The following is a 23,387-nucleotide window of genomic DNA, read 5'->3' as shown; positions in this document are numbered from 1 at the left end:
AGTACCTGAAGGAACGAGTTAGTAAAACTTTATCTTGGCTCATGACCTCAGAGGGATCAGTCCACAGCTGTGAGGGCTCATGTGCTTGGTCAGAAGGGCAGCCAGCAGGAGGGTGTAGAGGATGCTCTTCACTTCATGGCAGAGGGGAAGCAGAGAGCAAAGAAGAGACTGGAGACCTTTCGTAACTTTCAAAGCCACCCTCTCAAGTGTCCCATTTCTTCTAGCTAGGCCCCATCTCTTACAGTCTCCAGAACTTCTCAAAATCACACCACCAGCAGGAAACCAAGCATTCAACATGAGCCTACGGAGAAATTTCATATTTAAGTCATAACATTTGTCTTTCCTTTTTTTAAAAAAGTAACTTATTTCCATTTATTTATTTATTTATTTATTTATTTTGCATTGATATTTGGCCAGAATGAGTCTGTGAGGGTGTTGGATTCCCTGGAACTGGAGTTATAGATGGTTGTGAGCTGCCATGTGGGTGCTGGGAACTGAATCTGTGTTGTCTTAAAGAACAACTCTTAACGGCTGAACCATCTCTCACGCCCTCCTTCTATCTTTCTGATAAATTTTCTTTTGGATAAAATTACAGGAGGACATCAGGGTGGGGTGACACACACCTTTGATTCAAGCACTTGGGAGGCAGAGGCAGGCAGAACTCTTGAGTATGAGGCCAGCCTGGTCTACAGAGTGAATTCCAGGACAGCCAAGTCTCCACAGAGAAAGAAACCCTGCCTCAAAATCACCCCACCCTCCAAAAAACTTACAAGTTGGCACTTACTTTAAACACTGAAGATATATTCTCTGTTTTTTTTTTTAATTTTTTTTTGCATTTATTTATTAGAGAAACGCAGAGTGAGAGAGAGAGAGAGTCAGAGAACAGTTTAAGAGAGTCTATTCTCTTCTTCCACGTGGTGCTGGGAACTATACCCAGGTCTTTGGGTAGAGCAGCAAGCTCAGGTGGTTGCAACTTGGGCGTAGTGAATGACAAAAAAGGGCCCTTTGACTTCATCCTGCAGGGCAGCCTCCAAGATCTCCACATTCCATCCTCTCAGTGCCAGATCCCTGAGGGAAGATGTTCTGTTACCTTACATAAACGTTAAACATGTTCCCTTTGGACCGCTTCTGTCCATTTCACCATCACTGTGGTCAGAGGCACTTGGTGTGGTTAGCTGAGTGTGCAGCAAAAAACTTCTGGGACCCAGTGCAGTTGGGGCTCTCAAAAAAATCTCAGGGTCTGAGCTTAGGGGGAGCATGGTTTCTTCAATAACTAAAAATTGCCAAGTAAACATCTAAAGAGCAGGGACAGGAGAAGTTTCAGTCAGTGTTGGTCATGCAAGCATGAGACCTGAGTTCAGATCCCCCGACAGCCAGGTATGTGTGCCTGTGATGCTAGCGTTTTGGGGTAGGGGTGGGGAACAGGCAGATCCCTGGCACAAGCCAGCCAGTTTAGCCAAATTGGTGAACTCCGTCTTTGGCGAGATACCCTGTCCCCAAAAATAATGTGGATTGCTAGAGAGATGACTCAGTGGTTGTCAAGCACTTGGTGTTCTTCCAGGAGGTCCAGAGTTCACTTTCCAGCACCAATGCTGGGCAGCTCACACACCCCTGCAACTCCAGCTTTAGGGGATCTGATGCCCTCGTCTAACTTCTTACTCTCACATACCCACACACAGTCACACAGACACACAGACTTAAACATAAACAAATATTTTAAATGCTAGAAATTTAGGAGATAAAGGTCAAAAAAAAAAAAAAAAGATGCAGAACCATTGAGAAAGACATCGACAGCAACCTCTGTCTCCATGTGCATGTGTGTTCTGTAAAGCACTGAAGGGAGATCTGAAGGTTTGCCCAAAAGAGATGCTAGATAGCAACAGCACGCACCCAACACCATCCCCAACATCCCTGCAGAAAACGGTCCCGAGGGAGCCTGTGGGGCCACCTAGATTATACTAAAAAAGTACTGGTTCTGTTTAGGTCCTTGGAACTCTAGCACCCATGCGATTCTCCAGCCAGAGGCAGGGTGGACAGGGCTTCCAAGCTCTGTGTCTGATGACCCAACAGAAGCCACTTTCTCAGCATCTGAACCACTCAGGCCCAGGGGCACCCCATTTGCAACTTATCATTGGTAGATTTCACCCAGGGCATTTCCTCTCAACCTCTTCAAGGTGTTTTTATCTCTTTGATATAGATTAAACACACACACACACACACACACTTAAACAGGATCTCCAACCCCTTGCAGCAGACAAATCTGCTCTGCAGCGATGGCAGCCAAACCCACCCCAGGGTCAAGGTGCACAGCCCCTATTATATATCTAGTGGGCAAGAGAGCCAAGAAGTAGGGTTACAGGAAACATAACTCCGTGGCCAGAGATGAAAACCAAGCACCAAAGAAGTATACGTTACCCAGCTGAGGCCAGTGCCTTCTGCTGATTCGCCCTGCCCGAGGGGATGGGCGGGGGTGGGGCTGGCAGCAAGAGCAGGTGTGGGAACAGTGGTCAAGAAGCAGGTGCAGGGATGGGGGCAGGGCTAGGGCAGGCCAGGGCAGGGCAGGCCAGGGCAGGGTAGAACACTCTTTGAAATGGAAAAACCACAGGGTTTCAGTGCTGTACAGCTACGCCCCTGCCGGAATCCACCTCCGTTTTGAACTGTCCCACACGGTGTGCTTTCAGCATCTTGGAACTGGAAGTGTGGGGACGCAGGCAGCAGGTGGCGAGGTGAATGACAATACTAACGACTTGGTGAGCATCTTGTCGCAGCCAGGCCTGAGCTTTTCACAAGTCGTCTCCCATGTCAGTTGTGGCTGATGGAATCCAGAAACTGTGAATGTTAGTCTTGTCTCCATCACTTGATAGTTTTATCAAGTTACTTAATCTATTTTTGCCTCTGTTTCCTCCTCATCTGCAAAACAGAAGTAATAAAGCTGTTTCTCTCCTGGGGCTGCGGGGGTGGGGCACACGCTCCGTTGCTTATACTGAGCACTGCATAAGCACATATCAACATATGGGAACTGCTAAGCCTAGCCTGTTCCCAGAGTGCACGTGTGCCAGCTAGAGAAAGTCTTGGCTGTTTTAACAAAGGTTCAACTTCTCAGTAGCTTAAACAAGGCAACTTGTTTCTAACATAACTCTCCAGAGGAAAGAAGGCCAGAGGAGGGTTGGGGGTAGGGATACGGCATGATCTGACTGTGTCCCCCAAAGTCCGTCTGTTAGAAAGTTCTCCCCTAAATAGCAACACCGAGGTGAGGCTTTTGAGGGAGGTCAAGTGTTCCCTTGGGAATGGACAAATGCTGTGTCTGTGACAGTAGGTGCGTTATCTTGAGAGTGGGCTTTCTGTTTGAGTGACTTTAGTTTTCTCTTGCACTCAAGCATGCCTTCTGCCTTCTGCCTTCTGCCTTCTGCCTTCTGCCATGAAGTCCCTGATAGCTGAAGGCTCTTGATCTTGGATTTCTCCAGTCTCCAGGTCCGTGGGTAAGAAACTTCATTGTAAATTACCTGGTCTGGGATATCCTGTTAGGGCAGCACAAAAATAGATAAAGATAGGTAGATCTAAATGAGGATGGAGGAGGTCCTCCATTTTCAGCCTACATCTTCCCGCATGATGATCTAATGGTTGCTCCAGTGCCGCCTACCATATCATAAGTCCCATTAGGAGCTTAGGGTTGTTTCCCCCTTTCATGGGCACCCTTATGTATTTGCTTGTTGCTTTTGATATTGCTGTGGAAATCTCACCGGCCAGATTTAGCCACGCGGCCACACTATCTGCAAAGAAAGCTGGGAAATATAAGTGTAGGGTTTTACTGATAGGAGAAGACAGGAGGATCAGAATCAATGGGTCTGTCTGCCTCAACAGGAAGAAAACATTTATATCTTCAAAAGATCAGTGAGTCAGCTCCAGCTGGGCACCAGCTCTCTGAGGCATGGGTAGCCCATTACCAGGGGGCCCTGGTCGGATGCCCTGTTTCCTGGCAGGCAGAGAACCTCTCCTTCAAACTAAACAGTGGGAGAGAAACAGGAGAAACGCAATTAAAATGCCCTGAAATGGGAAAAGATGACCAACACAGAAAGGGCACTGGCTACTAACAGTCCCTAAGTCCAGGCAGCACACTTGTCCCCTGCTGAGTGTGTCCTCTGGGGCCTCTGCTTCCACATGGGCAGCTTTGCCCATGAGAAGTAGTTTCTTACCTGGTATCCACGGCCGCTGTGTGGGAGTGGCATGCCTTCCTCATAGACATTTCAGTTGTCCCAGATGTCCTTCTCAGCTGTTAGAGACATGCAGGGTAAGTGATAACAGGAGAGAAGGGTCAAGTGAGGCCTTTCTGGTCAGGTTTACAGATTCTTTGCCAATGTGACACCCTCAAAACTTAGAAGGCTGATTGGCTCCGGATTTGAGTAATTTGGAGTTCCTGCCTGTCCTCTCTCAAACTGGAGTGGCTCCCTGGAAGAATATGAGAAAACCTGCTTGGCTCTAAAGCTACTGTTCTCAACCTCTTTGGGATTTTTTTTTTTTTTTTTTTTTGCACAACCCTTCACAGGGCTCACCTAAGACCATTGGAAAGCACATATTTACATCACAATTCATAATAGTAGAAAAATTACACTTATGAATCAACAAGAAAATAATTTCATGGTTGGGAGGGGGTCATCACAACATGAGGAACTGTAGTAAAGGTCACCGTGCTAAGAAGGTTGAGAACCACTGCTCTGAAAGGAACTTTCCCTTAGCACATTTGTTTATAGTGTTTGGTGTGTGTGTGTGTGTGTGTGTGTGTGTGTGTGTGTGTGTGGAGGTCAGCTGTAGGTACCACCATGCAGATTTTATGAGGTGCTTCACGCAGGCTGGGCAGGCACTCCACCTGCCCGGGTACACCCCTCACCTATTCGCCTTCTTTTCTCTTCATTCCTATAGCTGTTCCCTTTCCCATTCATTTTCTTTCCCTTCTCTTTCTTTTCGAGCTGTAAGGCATGGAATCCGGGTTCTCACACATTTGAGGTAAATGTTTTCATTGAACTCCACCCATAGCTCAGAAACCCCCTATTTTATGTCTGATCAATCCCACCGCCCTCGGAACCACTTGGACAAGGGCTGGAGTTCAAGCTCTCCCCCTCCCCCCCCCCCCACTGCTGGCTTGAGCACGTCTCTCTTGTAGGACTTTGATGATGACGGCAGCAGTTTGAGTGTTTACACAAGTTCCAGTGAGTTAGCAGCTCCGTGGCCCACCCCCAAAGGCATGTGATGCAGTGGACCTGGAAGGGCCGCCCCCAATTCTCCCAGCATGCCTCACATCCCCTTCACAGATCCAGAGCGGGCTTGACTCGCGCCACTGCCTTCTCCTCGATGTTCCCCGTGTTCCACACAGGACCTCCTCCTCCAGAAAGGCTTCCCTGACTTCATCATACACAGAGAACTGGTCCCCCAGGCACTGTGCCATGCAACCTTTGCATCCTCCTCAGGGCAGAGCTGTCCTTCCATGTGCAAACATCTTTCAGCTCGTTTGATTGCTGGCCCCTGGGTGGCCAAAATATGTTGGCTGGATGTGATGAAAAGTCCCCCTGGGGAATCATCCAGACCCAATTAACGTCTATTACGATTGTTCGCTTGCCAGATGACCTTGGAAAGCACTGCCTGTTTTCTCTGAGTTCGTTTCCATGCCTGGATGATGGAATGAAAACATTATGTAATGGAGACTGCCAAATGGGCCTACTGTCTAGTTGCCTTTCCTTTTAGTGGTAGAATTGAATGAATTTTAACTGGAATGGCTGCCCAAAATAATGACTTGAGATCCTCAGCCCCTGCCTCTTCAAGCATCCTGGCTAAATTTGGCCAGTTCGACCTGAGAGGAAGTGAGAGGGCAACTTCCACTTCAGGTCTTAGAAGATGTGTGGACTCTTTCCTTTGTCCCCTTCCCTTCTTCTGACTGGAGTGCTACTGCAGGGGCAGAAGCTAGAAGACGCTTTGATGGTTTCACAACCACCCTCTCAGCTACAGACTTTTTATAGACCATTATTGTTTGAAAGATTCTCTCTCTCATGTATGCGTGTGGGGTGTGTGTGTGTGTATGTGTGTGTATGTATGTGTGTGTGTGTTATGCACACGTATTCCCAAAAGCCAGAGGAAGTCCTTGGGTATCCTGCTTTATCAGTCTACACCTTAATACTTCTTGAGACAGAGCCTCTCACTGAACCGGAAACCAGGCTGGAGAGCCAGTGAGCCTCCTGTTTCCACACCTCCACAGAAAGCCAGCACATCTATCTAGCTCTTTGTGTGGGTTCCAGGGACTTGAACTAAGGACTGTCTGCTTGCACACCAAGAGCTCCTACCGACTGAGCCACCTCTCAAGCTCCCGAGGCATTCTTAAATTGGGCCTTTGTTACAGCAACTGAATTTCTACCCTAACTAATTTTGTTTGGAATCGATTCTACTTAAAAACCTAAAACAAAGCACTAGTTAGAGACTGTCTAGCAGCTAGCAAGAAAAGTACTGCACACTGGCAAGCTGCGGATTATTGTCACGTTTCAGCAAAATACAGGGTATGACTGTCCCCTGTAATGCCTAGGCCATTGAGCACAGGCTGATGACTTCCCAATTCTTTGAGGTGGCCCCATTTGTTGGGCCTCACAAGTCCACTATTTGAAAACAGATCCAGGCCCCAGGGACACTCATGAAAAGGGAAAGTCTCCCTCTGGCACAGTTCTCCTCCACCGTCCCTAGAGGCAGTTGCAGGTGCTTTGAGGGAGGAGAGGAAATACATTCAATAAACCCAACAGGAAATGCAATCGTTTATTCCTGAGTGTCCACTCTAGGACCAGGGGGGTCTGGATGGAAGGGACTGGAATGACAAGGGGAAGGGAGGGGCAGGGAGAGGAAAGCCAGAGCAGCTGGGTCAGCGTTCCCCATTCGGACTCTGACTCAGGCCCAAGGAATGCCAAGGAAGGGGGTGAGCCGTGCTGGAGACAGGCTGGGTTCCCCTCTGGCACAGAAAGATGCAGAGTCAGTACTCACGGTGGGATAGGGGCTGGGCCCTTGCACACCCACTCATCTTGCAACTACAGGTCGGCTCAGGCGTTGCTCCCTGTGCACACACGTGTGAGCCCAAGGGCTCAATCCGATCTCTCACCTTTGTGATGACCAGCCGAGCAGTCACCTGCCTGACCCACCTTCCCCATCTTTCGTCTGTCGCTTAAGAAGGGAGCAGGTTGGCGGCAGCCAAGATGGAATGCCTAGACATATCCCGGCTTCTCTTCCTCGGGACCACCCACAACCTCCTTCCCTACATCATCCCACCCTGGCTAGGGGAGTTTGCGTGGAGGAGAGAGAGCGTGAAGGTGGCCGATTTTCCTCCTCTGAACTCTCGGTTTGAAGAGGAGCGTTCTACCTCCGCAGCGCCCCCACGCTGCAGCGCGAGAACAGCTGCGGGTTGAGCCCCCACCCCCACCCCCCCTCTCCGCAATCCGAGAGAACACGATCCGGGAGGGCTGGCCGCCAAGGACCGGCCCAGAATAGTGCTACCCCTGTCGCGCACTTGCTAGCGGACTGAGGCTGGCCGCATGGAGCCCGAGCTGGAGCACACTCTGCCTGGGGTACCGGGGTCCCAGGGGGCCGGCGCTGGGACAGAGGAGGACAGCAAGCTCGTGGCCCTGTGTGCGTGCGTGTGTGTGTGTGTGTGTGTGTGTGTGTGTGTGTGTGTGTGTGTGTGGTCCGAGTGCTTGCTGTCCGCTACTCTGTGGGTGTGAGCAGGCCAGTGCTGTGTACATACGTATTCTGTGTGTACGTGCCTGTGTGAGGTTTTGTGTGTGCCAGGAGTGTGTAAGTGTGTGTGTTGTGCATATCTGTATACACATGGTGTTTGTGTGGGTGTGCTTTTTAAAGGGGACAGCCCAGGGACTTTAAAGGCAGAAAGCATTTTCACAACACTCAGACATTCTCTCCTATAGACCCTGACCTAGAGCCACAGTGGAGGTCCAGAGAGTCAAGGTGGGCGATGTTCTGCTCCCTGTGTATCGACCCTTTTCTCTTTAGCTTGCTTGTCCCCCACCTTTTTGAACCCCAATCCTTAACCCCAGCATGGCTTTTCTCAGGAGAAACTCGTTCCCCTCTCTGCCTTCTCTCTCCTCCTTTCCCAGTGTGTGCCCCCGACCTCCCCTTTCTTCTTTGCTGAAGATCTGAACCCCAGGGCTGACCTTACACTACTTTCCAGCTGTGTGATTTGTGGCAAATTGCTTAACCTCTCTGAGTTTCCGGTCCCTCACTGCTAAATCCTATTTACAATATGTGCCTCAGGAAGTTCCTGTGAATAGAAAATGAAAACTATGTCGGGGGTGGGGTGGGGAATCGCTCTGAGAGCTTCCAGTACCCTCACTAACGACATAGCGCTTGGTCTTGTATCACTCCCTATTAAACAAATGGGTTCCCTTTCCTCCTTCCAGAGATGGACTTTCTAGAACAAGGAGAAAACTCGTGGCCATCACCAGCTGTGGCCGCCAGCTCAGAAAGAGCTCATGCCGTTCAGGATGTCAAGGCTTCCAGATGGATGAGGCAGGAGGCTACAGAGGAGACAGAGCCACCAGGTTTGGGCGAAGGTAAGGCCAAGGTCAGTTATGGTGACGGGGGACAGCAGGCATTCTAGAGTGGGGCTGACCTCAGACCTCTCCATCACATGGAATTAGACCCAATCTCATCTCGTGGCCTCAGTCTCACCACATGAGAGGCGGTTTAACCAGGCTGCCCATTCAGGTCCGGCACAGTCACCTTGGAACGATGAAAGAGTTACTGTCTGCTAGGACTCTGGAGCTCGACACTATCCCCGTGCCCCAGTGCTGCCAGACACTGAAAGCACAGAGAATGTGCTTTGGAAGACCAAGTTACTGTCCTCCATCATGCCTTCTTCCCTCAACAGGTGCCCAGTCCAGACCAGCTGCTGAGTCCACCAGGCGGGAAGCCACATTCCCAAAGGCCACACCCTTGGCTCAAGCTGTTTCCTTGGCTGGAGTGGAGACCTCCCCCACAGGGTGGGACCTCCTCTTGCCCAACTGTGCAGCCTCAGCAGTGGGCTCCAGCACAGGTGACCTAGAACTGGCCATCGAGTTCCCAGCCTCAGAGGCCTGGGACTATGAGCTCGAAGGTCTGGAAGAGGACAGGCCGAGGCCTTGTCCATCCCCACAGGCCCCGCTTCTCAGCCTGAGTTGGGATGATGAGCTGCAGAAGCCTGGAGCCCAGGTCTATATGCACTTCATGCAGGAACACACGTGCTATGATGCCATGGCCACCAGCTCCAAACTGGTCATCTTTGACACCACACTGGAGGTAAGACCCTGGCTTGGACCCGCTTGAGCTCAGGGCTCAGCCTCCCTCCTCTATAGCTACCACTCATATTCTCCTGGATGTCTTGCCAAGTCATAGTCCCCGAAAGTCCCTTTCTAGGACTCCTTCTGAGCATCATACAGATGTCAGGAGAGAGCATGCTTCATGGGGATCCCCTAATTGCCATCACAGCTCTGTCATCTTGCATCCGCCAAACTTGGGGTTGGTCACTTTATCTCCGTCTTCTCTAAAATGAGGATCACAATCTTGCTCCCCCCTATTTCAAAGGAGTCTTAGGACAACTCAGGACACAGTAAGAGGACTCTCTTAACTGTGTAAGACATTGCAGAGTCACCCAGGACTAAGAGGAGCGTGTTCTGGCAACAGAAAAATAGCAAGTGCTCTGGTTACTGATCTTCCATTAGGCTAAACTGACTCCATCTTTAGTACTGTTACTGCAGGGCAGATGATGATTATGTGCTCATGGCACCTACATGCACAAGGCATGACACCTAAATGCTGAAAGCATGGTATATGTGCCATCCACAGAACACAATCTGGTTCCAGTGTTTTGCAAAGAAATATATTGTTTTAATAGCTCTGCTTAATCTTTTTTAAATCAAGAATTATATATCTTATGTACATGAACACTCAGTCTGTATATGCACCTTCATGACAGAAGAGGGCATCAGATACCAGTAGAAGTGGTTGCTGGGAATTGAACTCAGGCCCTCTGGAAGAGCAGACAGTGCTCTTAACCACTGAGCCATCTGTCTAGCCCTGCTTTGCTTTATCTTGATGTGTGTTAAAAGATTTGTATGCAGTGGTGCATGCCTGTAATCCCAGTACTGAGTTGGCTAAGGCGGTAGGGCCTCAAGTTCCAGGCCAGCCTGGAAACCAAACAACAAAACAAACAGAAACATTAAAAGAAAGCATGGGAGAGAAGAGGAAAGAACTAAGGAAAGGGAAGAAGAGATGAGAAGGAAGGAAAGAAAAGATGAAAGCAAAGCACATTCAGCACATATAGGTAGTTTTGCTTAGGATAAGGATCAAAATAAGTTGGTATCAAATTTAGTGAGGAAATGGATATACTTCTAGTATTTATACGAGCAAAACTCCACCATGTGTATATGAACATGACCTCCATGTGGAAACCCTGCTGTGTCTCAGGATGGTCCCTCAGTGCCTCTGGGCACAAACAGCCTTATCTGTGTGGCAAACGTGGACTCATGATGGGAAAGAGGAAGGCTCATGTGGAGAAGACTCAGGGAGAAGATCCATGAGAGGGCCCTGGTGGGGACAGCAAGGTGAGAGGATGCGTGGCTATCAGTCCTTACCCCCACCCTTCATTCTTTCCTGCCCCTCAGATCAAGAAGGCTTTCTTCGCCATGGTGGCCAACGGTGTGAGGGCAGCCCCTCTGTGGGACAGCAAGAAGCAGAGCTTTGTGGGTGAGGAGAGGTTGGACCTTATACTGTGCAAGGATGCTGGCGGGATGGGGTCCTCCATGAGCCTTGCCCTTAGGCCTAACCTGTCCACCCCGCAGGCATGCTCACCATCACAGACTTCATCCTCGTCCTGCACCGCTACTACAGGTCACCCCTGGTAAGTTCTGGGGGGTCAGGAGGCCTGATGTTCCAGGGGCTCGTGTCCGACCCCAAAGTCCTACCTCTGCCTCTAGGTTCAGATCTATGAGATTGAAGAACACAAGATTGAGACCTGGAGAGGTAAGCTGGAGAAGGCTGCGGGGGGTTAAAGTTGGGCTCAAGGCCTGGAACAGAAGGTGGGTTTCCTGGAGGGCACAAGACAGTGGGAAAGCCTCAAGTACCTGCGGAAAGGGAAGCAGTCAGGAGACAACATGAGGCCACTGGGGACTCCTGTGGCCTGACTCGGGTTTTTCTGCAGAGATCTACCTACAAGGCTGCTTCAAGCCTCTGGTCTCCATCTCTCCCAATGACAGGTAAACATCCTTCATGTTCGCCTGAGCACCCTGTCCCCCCATCTCAAAGGTTTTTGGTGTCACATTTGTTGCTTGTTTGGTGTGTGTGTGCACGCGCACATGTGTGTATGTGTGTCTGTGTTGTAACATGTGGAAGTTAGGGCACATTTTGCAGGAATTGAGCTCAGATCGTCAGGGTTGCTTTTTGTTTTTTTTTTGTTTTTGTTTTTTTTTCTTTTTTTGGAGGCAGGGTTTCTGTGTAGCACTGGCTGTCCTGTCCTGGACTCACTGTGTAGACCAGACTAACCTTGAACTCACAGATCCTCCTGTCTCTGCCTCGCAAACACTGGGACTAAAGGCGTGCATCACCACCGCCCAGCTTTTTTTCTTTTCTTTTAATTTAATTATTTTTTTTTTCAAGTCAGGCTTTACATGTAATAGCTCTGGTTGTTCTGGGCTTGCTTTGTAGACCAGGCTGGCCTCAAACTCACTGAGATCTGCCTGCCTTTGCCTCCCAAGCGCCTGTGCCACCACACCAGGCAAAAAGGGCTTTTCCGTGCTGAGCCATCTTGCTGTCTTGCCTGAGATTCTCAGTCCTGCAGTCCTTCACTCCTTCTGGGAAGCCGAGGAATGAGGGGATCTTGGTACCCCGTTTAGGGGTCTCACATGGAGGGTCTCTGCTACGTTGCTCCTAGTCTCAGTGCTTCCATTCTCTAAAGTCTGTTTGAAGCTGTCTACGCCCTTATCAAGAACCGAATCCACCGCCTACCGGTCCTGGACCCGGTCTCCGGCACTGTGCTCTACATACTCACGCACAAGCGATTACTCAAGTTCCTACACATATTTGTGAGCCGGGGACGGTGGGAGCAAGGGCGGGGGATGGAGGGAGCCACGCAAGACCCTCTTAGCCCACGCAAAGGGAGGGAGGAGCTGGGGGCCCCGGAGCTGCTTGATCTGATGAGCTCACTGCCATGTCTCACCCCAACAGGGTGCCCTGTTGCCCCGTCCCTCCTTCCTCTACCGCACTATTCAAGATTTGGGCATCGGCACATTCCGAGATTTGGCTGTCGTTCTGGAAACAGCTCCTGTCCTGACCGCGCTGGACATCTTTGTGGACCGACGTGTGTCTGCACTGCCTGTGGTCAACGAATCTGGTATTATGTCCAGGGCGAAAGGCTCTAACTAGAGTGAGCGAGGCCTGACTGGGAGAGTGTGGGCAGGGCGTGGGAGCCAAAATCTTCAGGGTCATCAGCTGTAGGGCCCAAAATAAGTGGGATCAGAAGTTGGTGCTGGCTTTGAACTTTGAACTTTGAGCTTTAGCTTTTCCGAGGCTCATTTTCACCAACTGTGAAAGGGATTTTTTTTTTTTTTTCCTGGCCAGGGATGTTTTTTTTTTGAGACAAGGTCTCACCCTGTAGCCCAGAAACTTGCTAAGTAGTTTACATTGGCTTCAAACCCACGGCAGTTTTGCCTGCCTCCTCATGCTGGACTGTGGGAAGCCAGCACACCCCATGTGAGGAGCCGACTCTTGTGCCTTTGAAGGAGGGCTGGTAAGACTATCTGCAATAAGATGGCTACGGTGGTAGGAAGCAGCAGATCCTTTTGTGTTCACCTGAAAACAGACCATGGGATCTTGTGCCCCAGCCAGACCTCATTGTCCTGCTCTAGAAAGGGTCAGATGGACACACGGTATTTCAAAGCTGGGGCTTGGGTAAACAGTTGTATTTAAAGACCAGAGTTCAGGGTCCTCAGCGTGTATAAAAGGGGGTGGCGGGGGAGCTTGCCTGCAATCCCAGGGTTCAGGAGGTGGCAGCAGGAGATCCTGGGACGATAGGCTGGCTAGCTAAACTAGCTGGATCTTGCAGGAGCAGGTTCAGTGAGAGATCTTGCCCAAATAAACAAAATGAAAAGCAACAGAGGAAGACACCAGACATCACCCCAACATGGTCTCCACACATTTGCGAGCCTACACACGTGGATGAGAACTCACCCACACCCACATACACACACGCAGAAGCACACACACTCACATGCCCATACACGTGAGAACACCCCCCCCACACACACACACAGACACTGCATACACTGAATTAAAAAAGAGGTAATTCAAAGTTACATTCGCCAGAAAGAAGCTGGATATTACGAAGGACTTCCAACTCCTACTTAAATATGAAGATTTTTATAGAGAGCAGCATATTGCCATGACCAACTCACCATTTTTCTGTAGGTAAATTACAGACACTGGATCATGTCACCCCTATACGCTTCAGTCTGTACCTCTAAAAATACTACCCAACACAACCGAATAACTGTGCAGGTAAGATGTTCAGCCAGTAAAGGCACTTGCCGGTCGAGCCTGGTGACCGACATTCAATCCCCAGAACACACACTAAGGTGGAAGGAGAGAGAGAACCAACTCCTGAAATGTGCCCTCCTCTGACCTCCATGTGTACATGCATGCTGTGGCATGCGTACATACAATAGTTACAGGTAGAATGTAAAGGCTTTGTTTGTTTGTTTGTTTGTTTATGTGGGTGTTATGTGCCACCATGCATACAGGGAGGTCAGGAGACAACTTTCAGGGGTCCAGTCTCTCCTTCCACTGTCTGAGTTCCAGGGATCAAATTCAGGTTGTCAGGACTGGCGACAAGTACTTTTGCCAACTGAGCCGTCTCACTGGCCCTTAAAGTAACTTTTAAAAGAGAGAAGTTATTTTTAAAACTATGAATAATTTGCCACGACCTAATTTCCAATCCTGATCCTTATTTTCCCATTTCTCACTTGTCCCTGACATCTGCTTAAACCTAAGACTGTGTTCTCCTTCCTTTCGTTTTCATAGCACAAGTCGATTGAAAAGTCTGAATTAGTTTTCCTATATTCCACCTTCAAGAATAGAGAGATGGCTCAGCAGGTAAAGATATTCGCAGCCAAGCCTGGTAACCTGCATTCTTCTATAGTATGGGACCATACTATATAGTATGTGGGTCCCATACTATAGAAGAAAAGGACTGACCTGAAGATTGTCCTCTGACCTCAACACATGTGTGCTGTAACACTCAAATGTACACACACACATACACACACACACACACACACACACACACACACATGCACATTCACACATTAACTAAATGTAATTTAAAAGGTTAAAAAAAAATCCTGGGCTAGAAAAGATGGTTCAGTGGCTAAGAGCACTGGGTGCTCTTTCCAAAGGACCTGGGTTCAATTCTCAGCACCCACATGGCAGCTCATAATCATCTGTAACTCCAGCCCCAGGGGGCCCAACACCCTCCCCTCATGCAGAAATAATAATAATAAATATATTTTTTAAATCCTATCTCCAGATTTGTCCATTTGCCTCCTGGAGGTGGCTGTGCCTTGTTCTTCTGTTCCTGTTTCCTGTGAACCAGAAATTAAAACCAAGGGCATAATGCCTGTACACTGTGAGGCTGGAATATTTAACAGGCAGTGCCATGTTCTCACTGCAGCTCGCAGGAGGCTTAAGGTCAGGTGTCTCAGTGATGCTAAGCCTACCCGATGGCCCATGGCTAAGCCAGCAGCCTGGGGGACTGTCAGGGAACTAAAGACTTTCAAAAGACTTCCTCATGTCCCCTGAAGAGCATCCTGGTTCTGAGCTATGTTCTTCCCTGTCTTCCTTCTCCATCCCCACTTGCAGGTCAGGTCGTGGGCCTCTACTCCCGCTTTGATGTCATTGTAAGTGTCTTTGGGGACTGGGGATGCTGCAGGGAGGTTGCAGTACAAGGAAGTATCTGTGACTACCCTTTGCAAGTGTGTCAGAGGGCAATCTCCAGGCTGCAGCCTGGGTGATGAAGTAATTCATGACTCTTCTCCCTGCCCCAGCACCTGGCTGCCCAGCAAACATACAACCACCTAGACATGAGTGTGGGAGAAGCTTTGAGGCAGAGGACACTGTGTCTGGAGGGAGTTCTCTCTTGCCAGCCCCACGAGAGCCTGGGTGAAGTCATTGACAGGATTGCTCGGGAACAGGTACCTTGCACCCTGACTGGCATGCCCTCAGCACAGATGGCCTAATTACTCTTTGCATAGCTCTTGCCATGCCTGTATACTGGGCACTTGGCCTACCTTCCCTTTCATGACCAAGCTTTGGCATCTACATCGGTAGGTGTCTGGTCCTGTTTATTAGGCCCTTGTGCCAAGTTCTACAGCCAGCTGAGTGGTCAAAGCCATGGCCAGCTGTTCCCAGGAGATGCCTTTTGCTCCTTGAGCTGTATTAAGCTTTCCCTGCTTCTTGGGCCTGGCCCTATTAGCTGCTGTAGCCAAAGTCTCTGACCCTCCCTGAACACTGTGGCCCCACAGGTGCACAGGCTAGTGCTGGTGGATGAGACCCAGCATCTTCTGGGCGTGGTCTCCCTCTCTGACATACTTCAAGCACTTGTACTCAGCCCAGCTGGTATTGATGCCCTCAGCGCCTGAGAGTACTTGAGTCCTCACCCCCAAGCCGACTTCCTCACCTGAAAACCAATGAAAGAGTCTTGGAACTTGAAGGGGAACTTGGCCCTCATCTTCTCCCACCCCCATTTGCTGGTTCTGTCTTGGTACAGGTAAGCCTGGCCGTGAACTAGGGGACTAGTCCTTCGGTCTCCCTGAGCTCCTAGAGCTCAAGATAGGCTACCCCAAGGATGGCAGTGGCCCATGCATAATCGAGCAGCCCCATGGAAACTGTCAAAAGAAGGCTTTACAGACCACTTCTTTGCCTCATTTCCAGCTGAGGCCGTGGAGGTCCTGCTGCAAAGGATGGGGAGGCTCCTGAGCTCTAAGGCTTGTTTGCCTTCTCTCTATTCAGTTCCCACTTTCTGGGAATTCCTTAAGAATAAAGTAAGCTAACAAACTTTCCTTGACTGCGTTGCCATCATCAGCACGAACTAACACAGGAGGGAATGCCCGCCTTCTGCTCATCTCAGTGACTCTGTCGGATTGCAGACAATCCTGGTACCATGCCTGCTTGCAGGGGAGGGGTATTGCCAAAGGATAGGGCAGACATTACACCCAGTTGGCAGTAGATGGTGAGATTCTGGGACGGCACCTCCTCGATTTGGTCACCATTTCCTCTTTTTCTCACAGGCTCTCCAACCTTCCCTAATTGTCCTTGTTATACCTATGCTCCCAGAAGCCTTTGGGAATGCCCAGTGCACCAGGATGATGAGATTAAGAACAAGGGAGTCCAGCCTGAATGTCCCTGAACCAGAAACACTGCAATCAGCCTTGGATCATCTGTGTACCCTCCCCCTTTTTACGCCTTAACCTGCACATGGGTCAGGGCCGAGCTCAGGGTGACAAGTGAGCATGCAGCCTATGGATTTAGCCTGGGGCCTGGAATGCTTGGTTTCTGGACCATGTACACTCATGTCTCCAGCTCCCAGGAGCCCTGGCTGTTCTTTCTCTGTGGAGCTACCACTGTACCACCACCATCCACCATCCCACACTCCCAGTACTGCCGAGCTTCTGGAGAACAACACTGAGAAGCCATCCACCATCCATCCATCGTCCTATTCTCCCGGTACTGCCAAGCTTCCGGAAGGACAACACTGAGCAGCCCTTGGGTCTAGAGCTGTCTGCTAGACTGGGTGCTCCTGACACTGCTGCCTAGAGGGCTCCTTAGCTCTCACCAGTGAGCAGTGTTCCGTCCCCTCAGCGGCCCCTCCCCCCAAACAGATGATCTTGCGTTCAGATCCTTGAGAATGAGCATTCAGGAAAAAAGAAACAAAAGAGCAAGCCACGACCTTGGATGCTGCAGGCTTACTCAAACGCTAGTTACTGAAATGAACTTGTGACAAACTCTTCGTGTCTCCTGAATTCAAAGACTTGAAGGAAAACCTGCAACTGACAAAAGCTGCCGGTGGCCTTTCCTTTGTGTATGGAATGTTATTCTGCAGACAGATTTTTAAACTTTGATTTGTAACAGAATGACAAGGAAACCGTTTATTAATTACTCACATGGTAGGTGAAACCCCAGCCCACAAATGGGAGTTTGCAGGAAACATAACCGATCCTGTAACACTGGATGCAATTTTTACCAGGACCTCAATTCACCAGGTGGAAAGAAATTAATCTCGTTCAAGTCTGGGTCTCTTTATCTGCTGTTACCCTCCCCTGTGATGTCGTAGGCCCTCAGATCCAGTGGTCCAGTGCAGAAAAAGTGGATTCCTATTTCTACAGCCTTTTAAAATTCCTCTTCATTTACTTCTTTCATTGTGCAGGCAGGCAGGCATGAGTGTGCCACCCTGGAAGGTGCTTGTGTGTGTGCGTGCAGGTGGGAGAGTCCCTCAAGTGCAGATCAGTGGACAACCTCCGGCATGGGTCTATCTTGTTTGAGGCGTGGTTTCTTTGTTGTGTTACTCATGTTAGGAGCCTCTTGGGCTTCTGTGGCTACCTCCCAACTCCTGGGACTGCAGTACTGGGAGTCCAGGCTCCAGCGTCCCCGCCTTGTAGAGCTTTACATAAGTTCTGGGAACTTGAACTCAGGTCTTCATGCCTGTGTACCATGCATTTTAGCCACTGAGCCACCTTGCTTCTCTTCCCCCTCCTCCTCATCTCCACCCTCCTCATCCCCTCCCCCCTCCTCTGCTCCTCCTCCCTACTCTACAGCGGAAGTGGAACTGTCACATGGTGCTCTTTTTAGGAGGGGTCCATAACGGGTCTGCCATTGAGGTTAGGGAGACATGCAGTACTCTCGGGCTCCAAGAAGTGGGTCCAGCAGGGCCACCCACCATGATTCTAAAGTGCAAAAAAAGACATTCCTCACATGAGGAGGGTCGGATGTGGGGTGATCAAAATGAAGAACAAAGACCCCCCTCCAAACTTGTATTTTAATTTTATTTTAAATTGTACCCAAGGACTGTCGTGTGATAGGAGGTGCTCTATTGTCTTAAGTGAGTGTTGCTCCATAGAAGTTCTGCCAAATATTTGGGGTCTATGGGAAGGGCTCAGAGCTTCCCTGTTGACTCTGTCATCCAGATGTGTGACATGAGAATGGCCAGGGACTGCTGTGCCAGAGCTTCTGGATAAGCCCCACGGAGGCAGGGGCCCAACTCAGTACTGTCTCTGCAGAAAGCGCAGGCTCACCTTCTTGCTGGGAACCAGAACAATGCGAGCCACAGACTTCACTTCTCCCATCCCTGGAGCCAGGACCACCTCGTACTGTTGTATCAGCTGGCAGGGAGAGAGGGCAGGGCCACTGGAATCTTGATCTCCAATTCTTGTTCCCTCTGTAGGCTTCTACCCGAGACCTCCACACCTCTCCTCTCCCTGAATTCCTCCATCTTGCCCGACCCACACAACCCTCCCCACATCCTTGCTCACCCTTGACAGCAGCAGTTGCATCTCCAGCTCTGCAATCCTGCGGCCCAGGCAAGACCGAACCCCATAGCCAAAGGGCACAGAGCCGAATGGGTGTTGGATTCCGGAGGTATCGGCCGCCCTCTTTTTCAGCCATCGTTGAGGCTGGAAGCTCTCGGGCTCAGGAAAGACACTGGGATCCCGGGACACCACATAGTGACATAATACAAACTGGGTCTACAGAGGGAGATGGCAGTGTGACCATCAGCAGAGGCTGCAGGCATTCCTGGGCACCTGGGTACTGTAGCCCCACTCACATTCTTGGGGAAGAGGAAGCCATCGAGTTCGGTTTCCTTTTCTGTGATGATCCGGGAGTTTGAGGGGACCACGGGGTAGAGGCTGCAGGGAAAAGAAAGTCTACGTCCTGCTTCCTGATTGGGTGAAGAGGAGTTCCACTCATCCTTGTCTCTCTTCCCATAGCACTCTTGTCCTTAACCTTTGGCCTCAGGCAGTTCCCACTTTCTGATTATAAGCCCCGTATTGACCCTATGCACATGGAATCATGGCCTACCGCAGGGTCTCCTTAATCACGGCTTTGAGCAGGGGCATGTGGGCAAAATCCTTGTGCTGAGGCACCTTCCCAAGGGGCACCACACCAGTTACTTCCTGGTGCAAGGCCTTCTGGATCTCTGGGTTCTTTGAAAGGTGATACAGGGCCCAGGTCAGTGTGTTGGATGTCTAGGAGATAGAATGGGAGATGAAGATGAAGTAGGAGGGAGATTTCTAAGGAAGAGGCTAGCTACATGGTAGGAGGGTCTGTGAGTGGGTGTGGATACAATGTACAGGAAGGCTGGCTCGACACCAGGATAACAGACAAAGAGATGAGGATTCCTGGTGGCTTCTATAGTAAACATGAACCGGCAGGTGTAATATAGGCCAGTATGGAGGAAGATTGCATTTTAACCACAGAAAGGACTATAAAAAGGAGCATGCCTCAGAAATGCTAGAAATGGGTCCCTAGGTTACAGAAAGAGCATATAAACAAGTTTCTAATTCTCTTCCTAAGCTGCAGCAACATGAGAATTGGAATCCTGTGGGATGGAATCTCCTAGTTGTCAGAGAGAGAGAGAGAGAGAGAGAGTTAGGGGCCCAGAAGCTGATGGAATTCCCTCTACAAAAGGTCCAGTCCTGTTTGTATCAGCTGGGCAAACAAACAACCACGGTGATAAGAAAGAAGCTAGGTTGAGAGACATAAGTCAGGATTGGGGAATAGGGGTGGGAGGTCAGGAGCGGGGAATAAGGGGGGGTGGGAATGGTACAGGATAAAATCAGATAGTCCCTTGTCTCCCTGTCAGCCTATCTGATGTACCGTGTCCACCCCGGCCAAGAGCAGCTCAGGAAAGGTGCCAAGGGCCTCCTCAGGACTAAGCAATTCATTGGTCAGCAGGAAGTGCAGGTAGCCGGATATCCGGACCCCATCTGGCCCAGCTGTCTGTAGCTGGGCTTCAATATCCTTGACTTTTTGATCAATCAGCTTCTTCCCTGTGAGGGCCATGGAAAACAGAGGAGGGTGAATTTAAACCACCCTAAAAGCAGGTAGTGCGAGGGAAGTCATGGGGAGGGGTCAGCTTCCTTCCCTGGCCCCAGGCCCCAGATTGGGACACCTCACCAAAGGAGAAAATGTTGTCCCAGCCGTTCAGGTATTGCTTCCAAAAGGGCAGTAGAGGACGAGTCCACTTGGGAAGGAAAGTGACATAGATCGAGTTCTGGAACATGAGTCCAACAGATCTGAGGAAGGTGGCAGTATCCTCAGGGATGGAGGGCTCCAGGCACCCAATCCTTTTCTCAAACAGGATATAGCTGATGGCTATGAAGTACAGAGGCCGTCACAGAGGGCAGAGCCAGAGGACCCATTCCTGCTCCCCAGCCTCTCCCAGTAAGGGTACCTTCCAAGGCAAGATAGTAGAGAAGGTGAGCCATGTCTGGCACCTGATCCCCTGATGCACTCTCTGCCCGAATCTGGGCTAGCCGGGTCATAAAGTCATCAATCACCTCATTCAAGGCGTCTGTGTAGAGTGCCGCCTCAGCAGGCTTCAGCAGACGCTGGCTCAAAGCCTGACGTAACTGGTGCCACTGATGTCCTTGTCTGGGGAGTGCCCACAGGTAAGCATGGAATTTGAATAAATGGTATTTCCCACCACAACCAAGGTTCCCTAGAGAGCAGAGGGAGTCTCAGACTCCCGGAGTTTAGAATTGGGCAATCACCAAATATAATTGATGTGCTCTAAGAAGCACAAAACTTCCAAGCATGGCTCCATACACCTGTGATCACAGCCTTTGGAAGATGAAGACAGGAAGATCAGGATTTTGAGAGAACCCATTACTACAAAGTGTTTTTGAGGGCTGCCTAGGCTTCATGAGAGACCTGCCTGTGATAAGTGAATAAAATGAAAAAGAGAAAGAAAGAAAAAAGAAAGAAAGAAGAGAAGAGAAAAAGAAAAGGAAAGGAAAGGAAAGAAAAGAAAAGAAAAGAAAAGAAAAGAAAAGAAAAGAAAAGAAAAGAAAAGAAAATTTAAAGCCAGGTGGCAGCGGCACATGCCTCTAATCCTAGCACTCAGAGAGGCAAAGGCAGGAAGAATTCTGAGTTTGAGGCCAGCCTGGTCTACAGAGTGAATTCCAGGACATCCAAGACTACACAGATAAATGCTGTCTTGGGGGGAAAAATAAAAGGAAGAAAGAATGAACTACAAAACCTCAGAGTCCCACCACAGCACTGTGAATGGGTAAGGTAGCCTTCTAGAATCAGACCACCTAGAATCAAATCACAGGTCTAGCCAAGGCTGTTGGCACGTACCTTTATTCCCTATGTTGGCTGAGCCATCATAAGTTTGAGACCAACCTGGGATACAGTATAAAATCCTGCCTCAAAATAAAAACAAACCAACAAAAATCACAGGTTTACAGCTGACTGGCCAAGTGACCTCAGAAAGGTGACCAAACAGCCAGGGGCATGGGTTTGGCCTCTACGCATAAAGATCCAAAACTTACCATAACAGGGTTGTTCAGGTGTTCAGATGAATGCTTGGGACATGGTGGTTAGACTGTAAGTATCACTGAATTGTGTAACTCTGGGATTTTCTGAATGTGAAATGATAAGGGCTGCACAAAGGCCTTCTAGGAAGAGGTTGAGGATTAGAACAGGACCTAGTTGGGGTTTCTTCATTGTCAAGGTTACAGGCATTCGTTCTCTTCTTGGTTCAGTGCCAAAGGTACAGGAGACCCACAAAAACAAAGCTCCATGCCTTGATGCTATAGCCACACAGAAGAAGCTTAGACATCTACCTGGGTTAACAGGGATGCCCAAATGGGTGGTGGACACGCTCCAAGGACAGTCCTACATTCAGCTAACTCCCAAGCCTGCACCCTTCCCTCAGCAAGCTAGATCAAATCCATTTCCTTACAGCTAGCAGAGCAACAAATACAATGTGGCCTTGCACTACGAGGAGCAGAGGAAATTTCCCGCTGCTGTGTGTGCACACTTCTGAGTGAAGTGAGCGTGAAGTCTCAATTAACAGTACTGATGGCTTAGGAGAACAGAATGGGACTGAGTGGGACAGTTAACGCATTATTACTAGAAAATTGGAAATTTCATTTTATAACGCTTACCATTAGGCAGGTGTGGTGCATACTTGTAATCCTGGCACTTGGGAGACTGAGGCAGGAGAATCAAGATGTCTGAGATCAGTCTCAGCTGAATAATGAGTTTAAAACTGGTCTGGACTACATGAGATACTGTCTCAAAACAAATAAGCAAACAGACAAACCCAATATTACTATCAAAAAATTAAAAAGAAAACAAAAAGTAATGGGCTGAAGAGACGGCTCAGAGGTTCAATTCCCAGCACCTACAGGATGGTTCAAAACCATCTGTAACTCCAGTTCCAAGGGACAACTGGCCTCTACATGCACTGCAGGAGCATGCTGAACAGATGTGCACAAAGGCAAAATGCCCATACACATATTTTTAAATCTTTTAAAAAATAAAGAAAAGAAAAGCCTCAACCATTCCTCTCAGGGGCTTTGTTTGTATTTGAGGAAGGCTGCCACAAAACTAAACGAAAAGAAACAACAATCAGAATAGACCCGTTGGGTTGTTAAGGCTTTTTCAAGGAGCTAAACGTGAAGACCTTTAACGACACCCCACTCAGAAGTTATTGCTCGGGGGAGTGCTTGCTGTGTAAAATAAGATTCTAAAGAAAGATATGCTAAAACAAGGCAGGAAAAAACAAGTACCACGGGCTTTGCAAAACAGCTTTCACTTATTGATTATTTGATGCTTGTCTGAGACAGGGTCTCACATAGTCCAGGCTGCCCTTGAGTTCATGATCCTCCTGCCTCCACCTTCTGGAACTGGGACTGGAAGCATGTGCAAACTCACCTAGCACAAAGTGGCCTTTAAATGCATACCAGTGACACACATAGAAAATTGTGTGTCATAGAAAATTATGTCTCTTTCAGAGTAAGAGATAATTAAACCCCAAAGGGTCCTATATCGTGTTCAGTTGAGTTGTCAAGTCGGATCCAGGTGGCCTCCCTTTAGCCCACAGGATCGGGAGGTTAAAGAGGTCTAAAACAGCATTCTCTAGTTTCAGAGTTTGGAACAAAGGATTAGTATCTTACTTGTGAAACTGTCCACCTGTGAAGAAGACAGGAATGAGAAAGGAAACTGGAGAGACTGAATCTAGGTATATCAGAAATAGCTACAAATGAACCTGTGACCAGATCATTTTCTTTCCGAAGTATCAAGGCTATATATCCCTGAGT

At 49.2% G+C, this 23,387-nt stretch overlaps 2 protein-coding genes and 1 long non-coding RNA gene across 5 annotated transcripts in view; 1 reads left to right on the top strand and 2 right to left on the bottom strand.

The window, feature by feature from the left end:
- Nucleotides 1-810: 810 nt before the first annotated feature.
- On the bottom strand, nucleotides 811-4,847 carry LOC132648094 (uncharacterized). The gene is made up of 2 exons (XR_009586469.1): nucleotides 4,194-4,847; nucleotides 811-3,518 (listed from the first exon to the last, which is right to left on the bottom strand). It is a non-coding gene; the product is annotated as an uncharacterized LOC132648094 (long non-coding RNA).
- A 2,277-nt stretch (nucleotides 4,848-7,124) lies between these two features.
- On the top strand, nucleotides 7,125-17,346 carry Prkag3 (protein kinase AMP-activated non-catalytic subunit gamma 3). Of its 2 annotated transcripts, none has more exons than XM_021664223.2 (14): nucleotides 7,125-7,589; nucleotides 7,944-7,983; nucleotides 8,436-8,588; nucleotides 8,906-9,312; nucleotides 10,677-10,758; nucleotides 10,854-10,912; nucleotides 10,989-11,034; nucleotides 11,213-11,267; nucleotides 11,966-12,092; nucleotides 12,235-12,400; nucleotides 14,923-14,960; nucleotides 15,108-15,254; nucleotides 15,585-15,829; nucleotides 16,350-17,346. In XM_021664223.2, the coding sequence occupies exons 3-13, from the start codon at nucleotides 8,438-8,440 to the stop codon at nucleotides 15,699-15,701; spliced, it is 1,395 nt and encodes a 464-aa protein (XP_021519898.2). In that variant the 5' UTR covers nucleotides 7,125-7,589; nucleotides 7,944-7,983; nucleotides 8,436-8,437; the 3' UTR covers nucleotides 15,702-15,829; nucleotides 16,350-17,346. The 2 variants fall into 2 exon arrangements, with proteins under 2 accessions (XP_021519898.2, XP_060224624.1); XM_060368641.1 differs by having other exon boundaries at nucleotides 7,125-7,650.
- Nucleotides 17,347-18,082: 736 nt separating this feature from the next.
- Nucleotides 18,083-23,387, bottom strand: part of LOC110566769 (sterol 26-hydroxylase, mitochondrial) — a 29,608-nt gene continuing 24,303 nt past the window's right edge. For both annotated transcript variants that reach the window (XM_021664684.2, XM_021664679.2), the window contains exons 3-9: nucleotides 20,510-20,709; nucleotides 20,233-20,430; nucleotides 19,933-20,105; nucleotides 19,135-19,301; nucleotides 18,881-18,962; nucleotides 18,588-18,800; nucleotides 18,083-18,437 (exon numbers count right to left, since the gene is read on the bottom strand). In XM_021664684.2, coding sequence (XP_021520359.1) covers nucleotides 18,318-18,437; nucleotides 18,588-18,800; nucleotides 18,881-18,962; nucleotides 19,135-19,301; nucleotides 19,933-20,105; nucleotides 20,233-20,430; nucleotides 20,510-20,709 — 1,153 coding nt within the window. In that variant the 3' untranslated portion in view covers nucleotides 18,083-18,317. The remainder of the gene's footprint in view (nucleotides 18,438-18,587; nucleotides 18,801-18,880; nucleotides 18,963-19,134; nucleotides 19,302-19,932; nucleotides 20,106-20,232; nucleotides 20,431-20,509; nucleotides 20,710-23,387) is intronic.

The sequence above is a fragment of the Meriones unguiculatus genome, chromosome 15, assembly GCF_030254825.1.
Source record: "Meriones unguiculatus strain TT.TT164.6M chromosome 15, Bangor_MerUng_6.1, whole genome shotgun sequence".
NCBI classification, from domain to species: Eukaryota; Metazoa; Chordata; class Mammalia; order Rodentia; family Muridae; genus Meriones; species Meriones unguiculatus.
The sequence above is the reverse complement of the archived record's forward strand: the minus strand, read 5'-3'. Positions and strand labels throughout refer to the sequence as shown.

What these genes read in the sequence shown, in the direction of transcription:
- Prkag3 (XM_021664223.2), top strand. Translation starts at nt 8,438, where the DNA reads ATGGACTTTCTAGAACAAGGAGAAAACTCGTGGCCATCACCAGCTGTG. An exon ending in ACTCCCGCTTTGATGTCATT is followed by an intron (nt 14,961 to 15,107) that starts GTAAGTGTCTTT and finishes TCCCTGCCCCAG; the next exon opens with CACCTGGCTGCCCAGCAAAC. An exon ending in ACAGGATTGCTCGGGAACAG is followed by an intron (nt 15,255 to 15,584) that starts GTACCTTGCACC and finishes GTGGCCCCACAG; the next exon opens with GTGCACAGGCTAGTGCTGGT.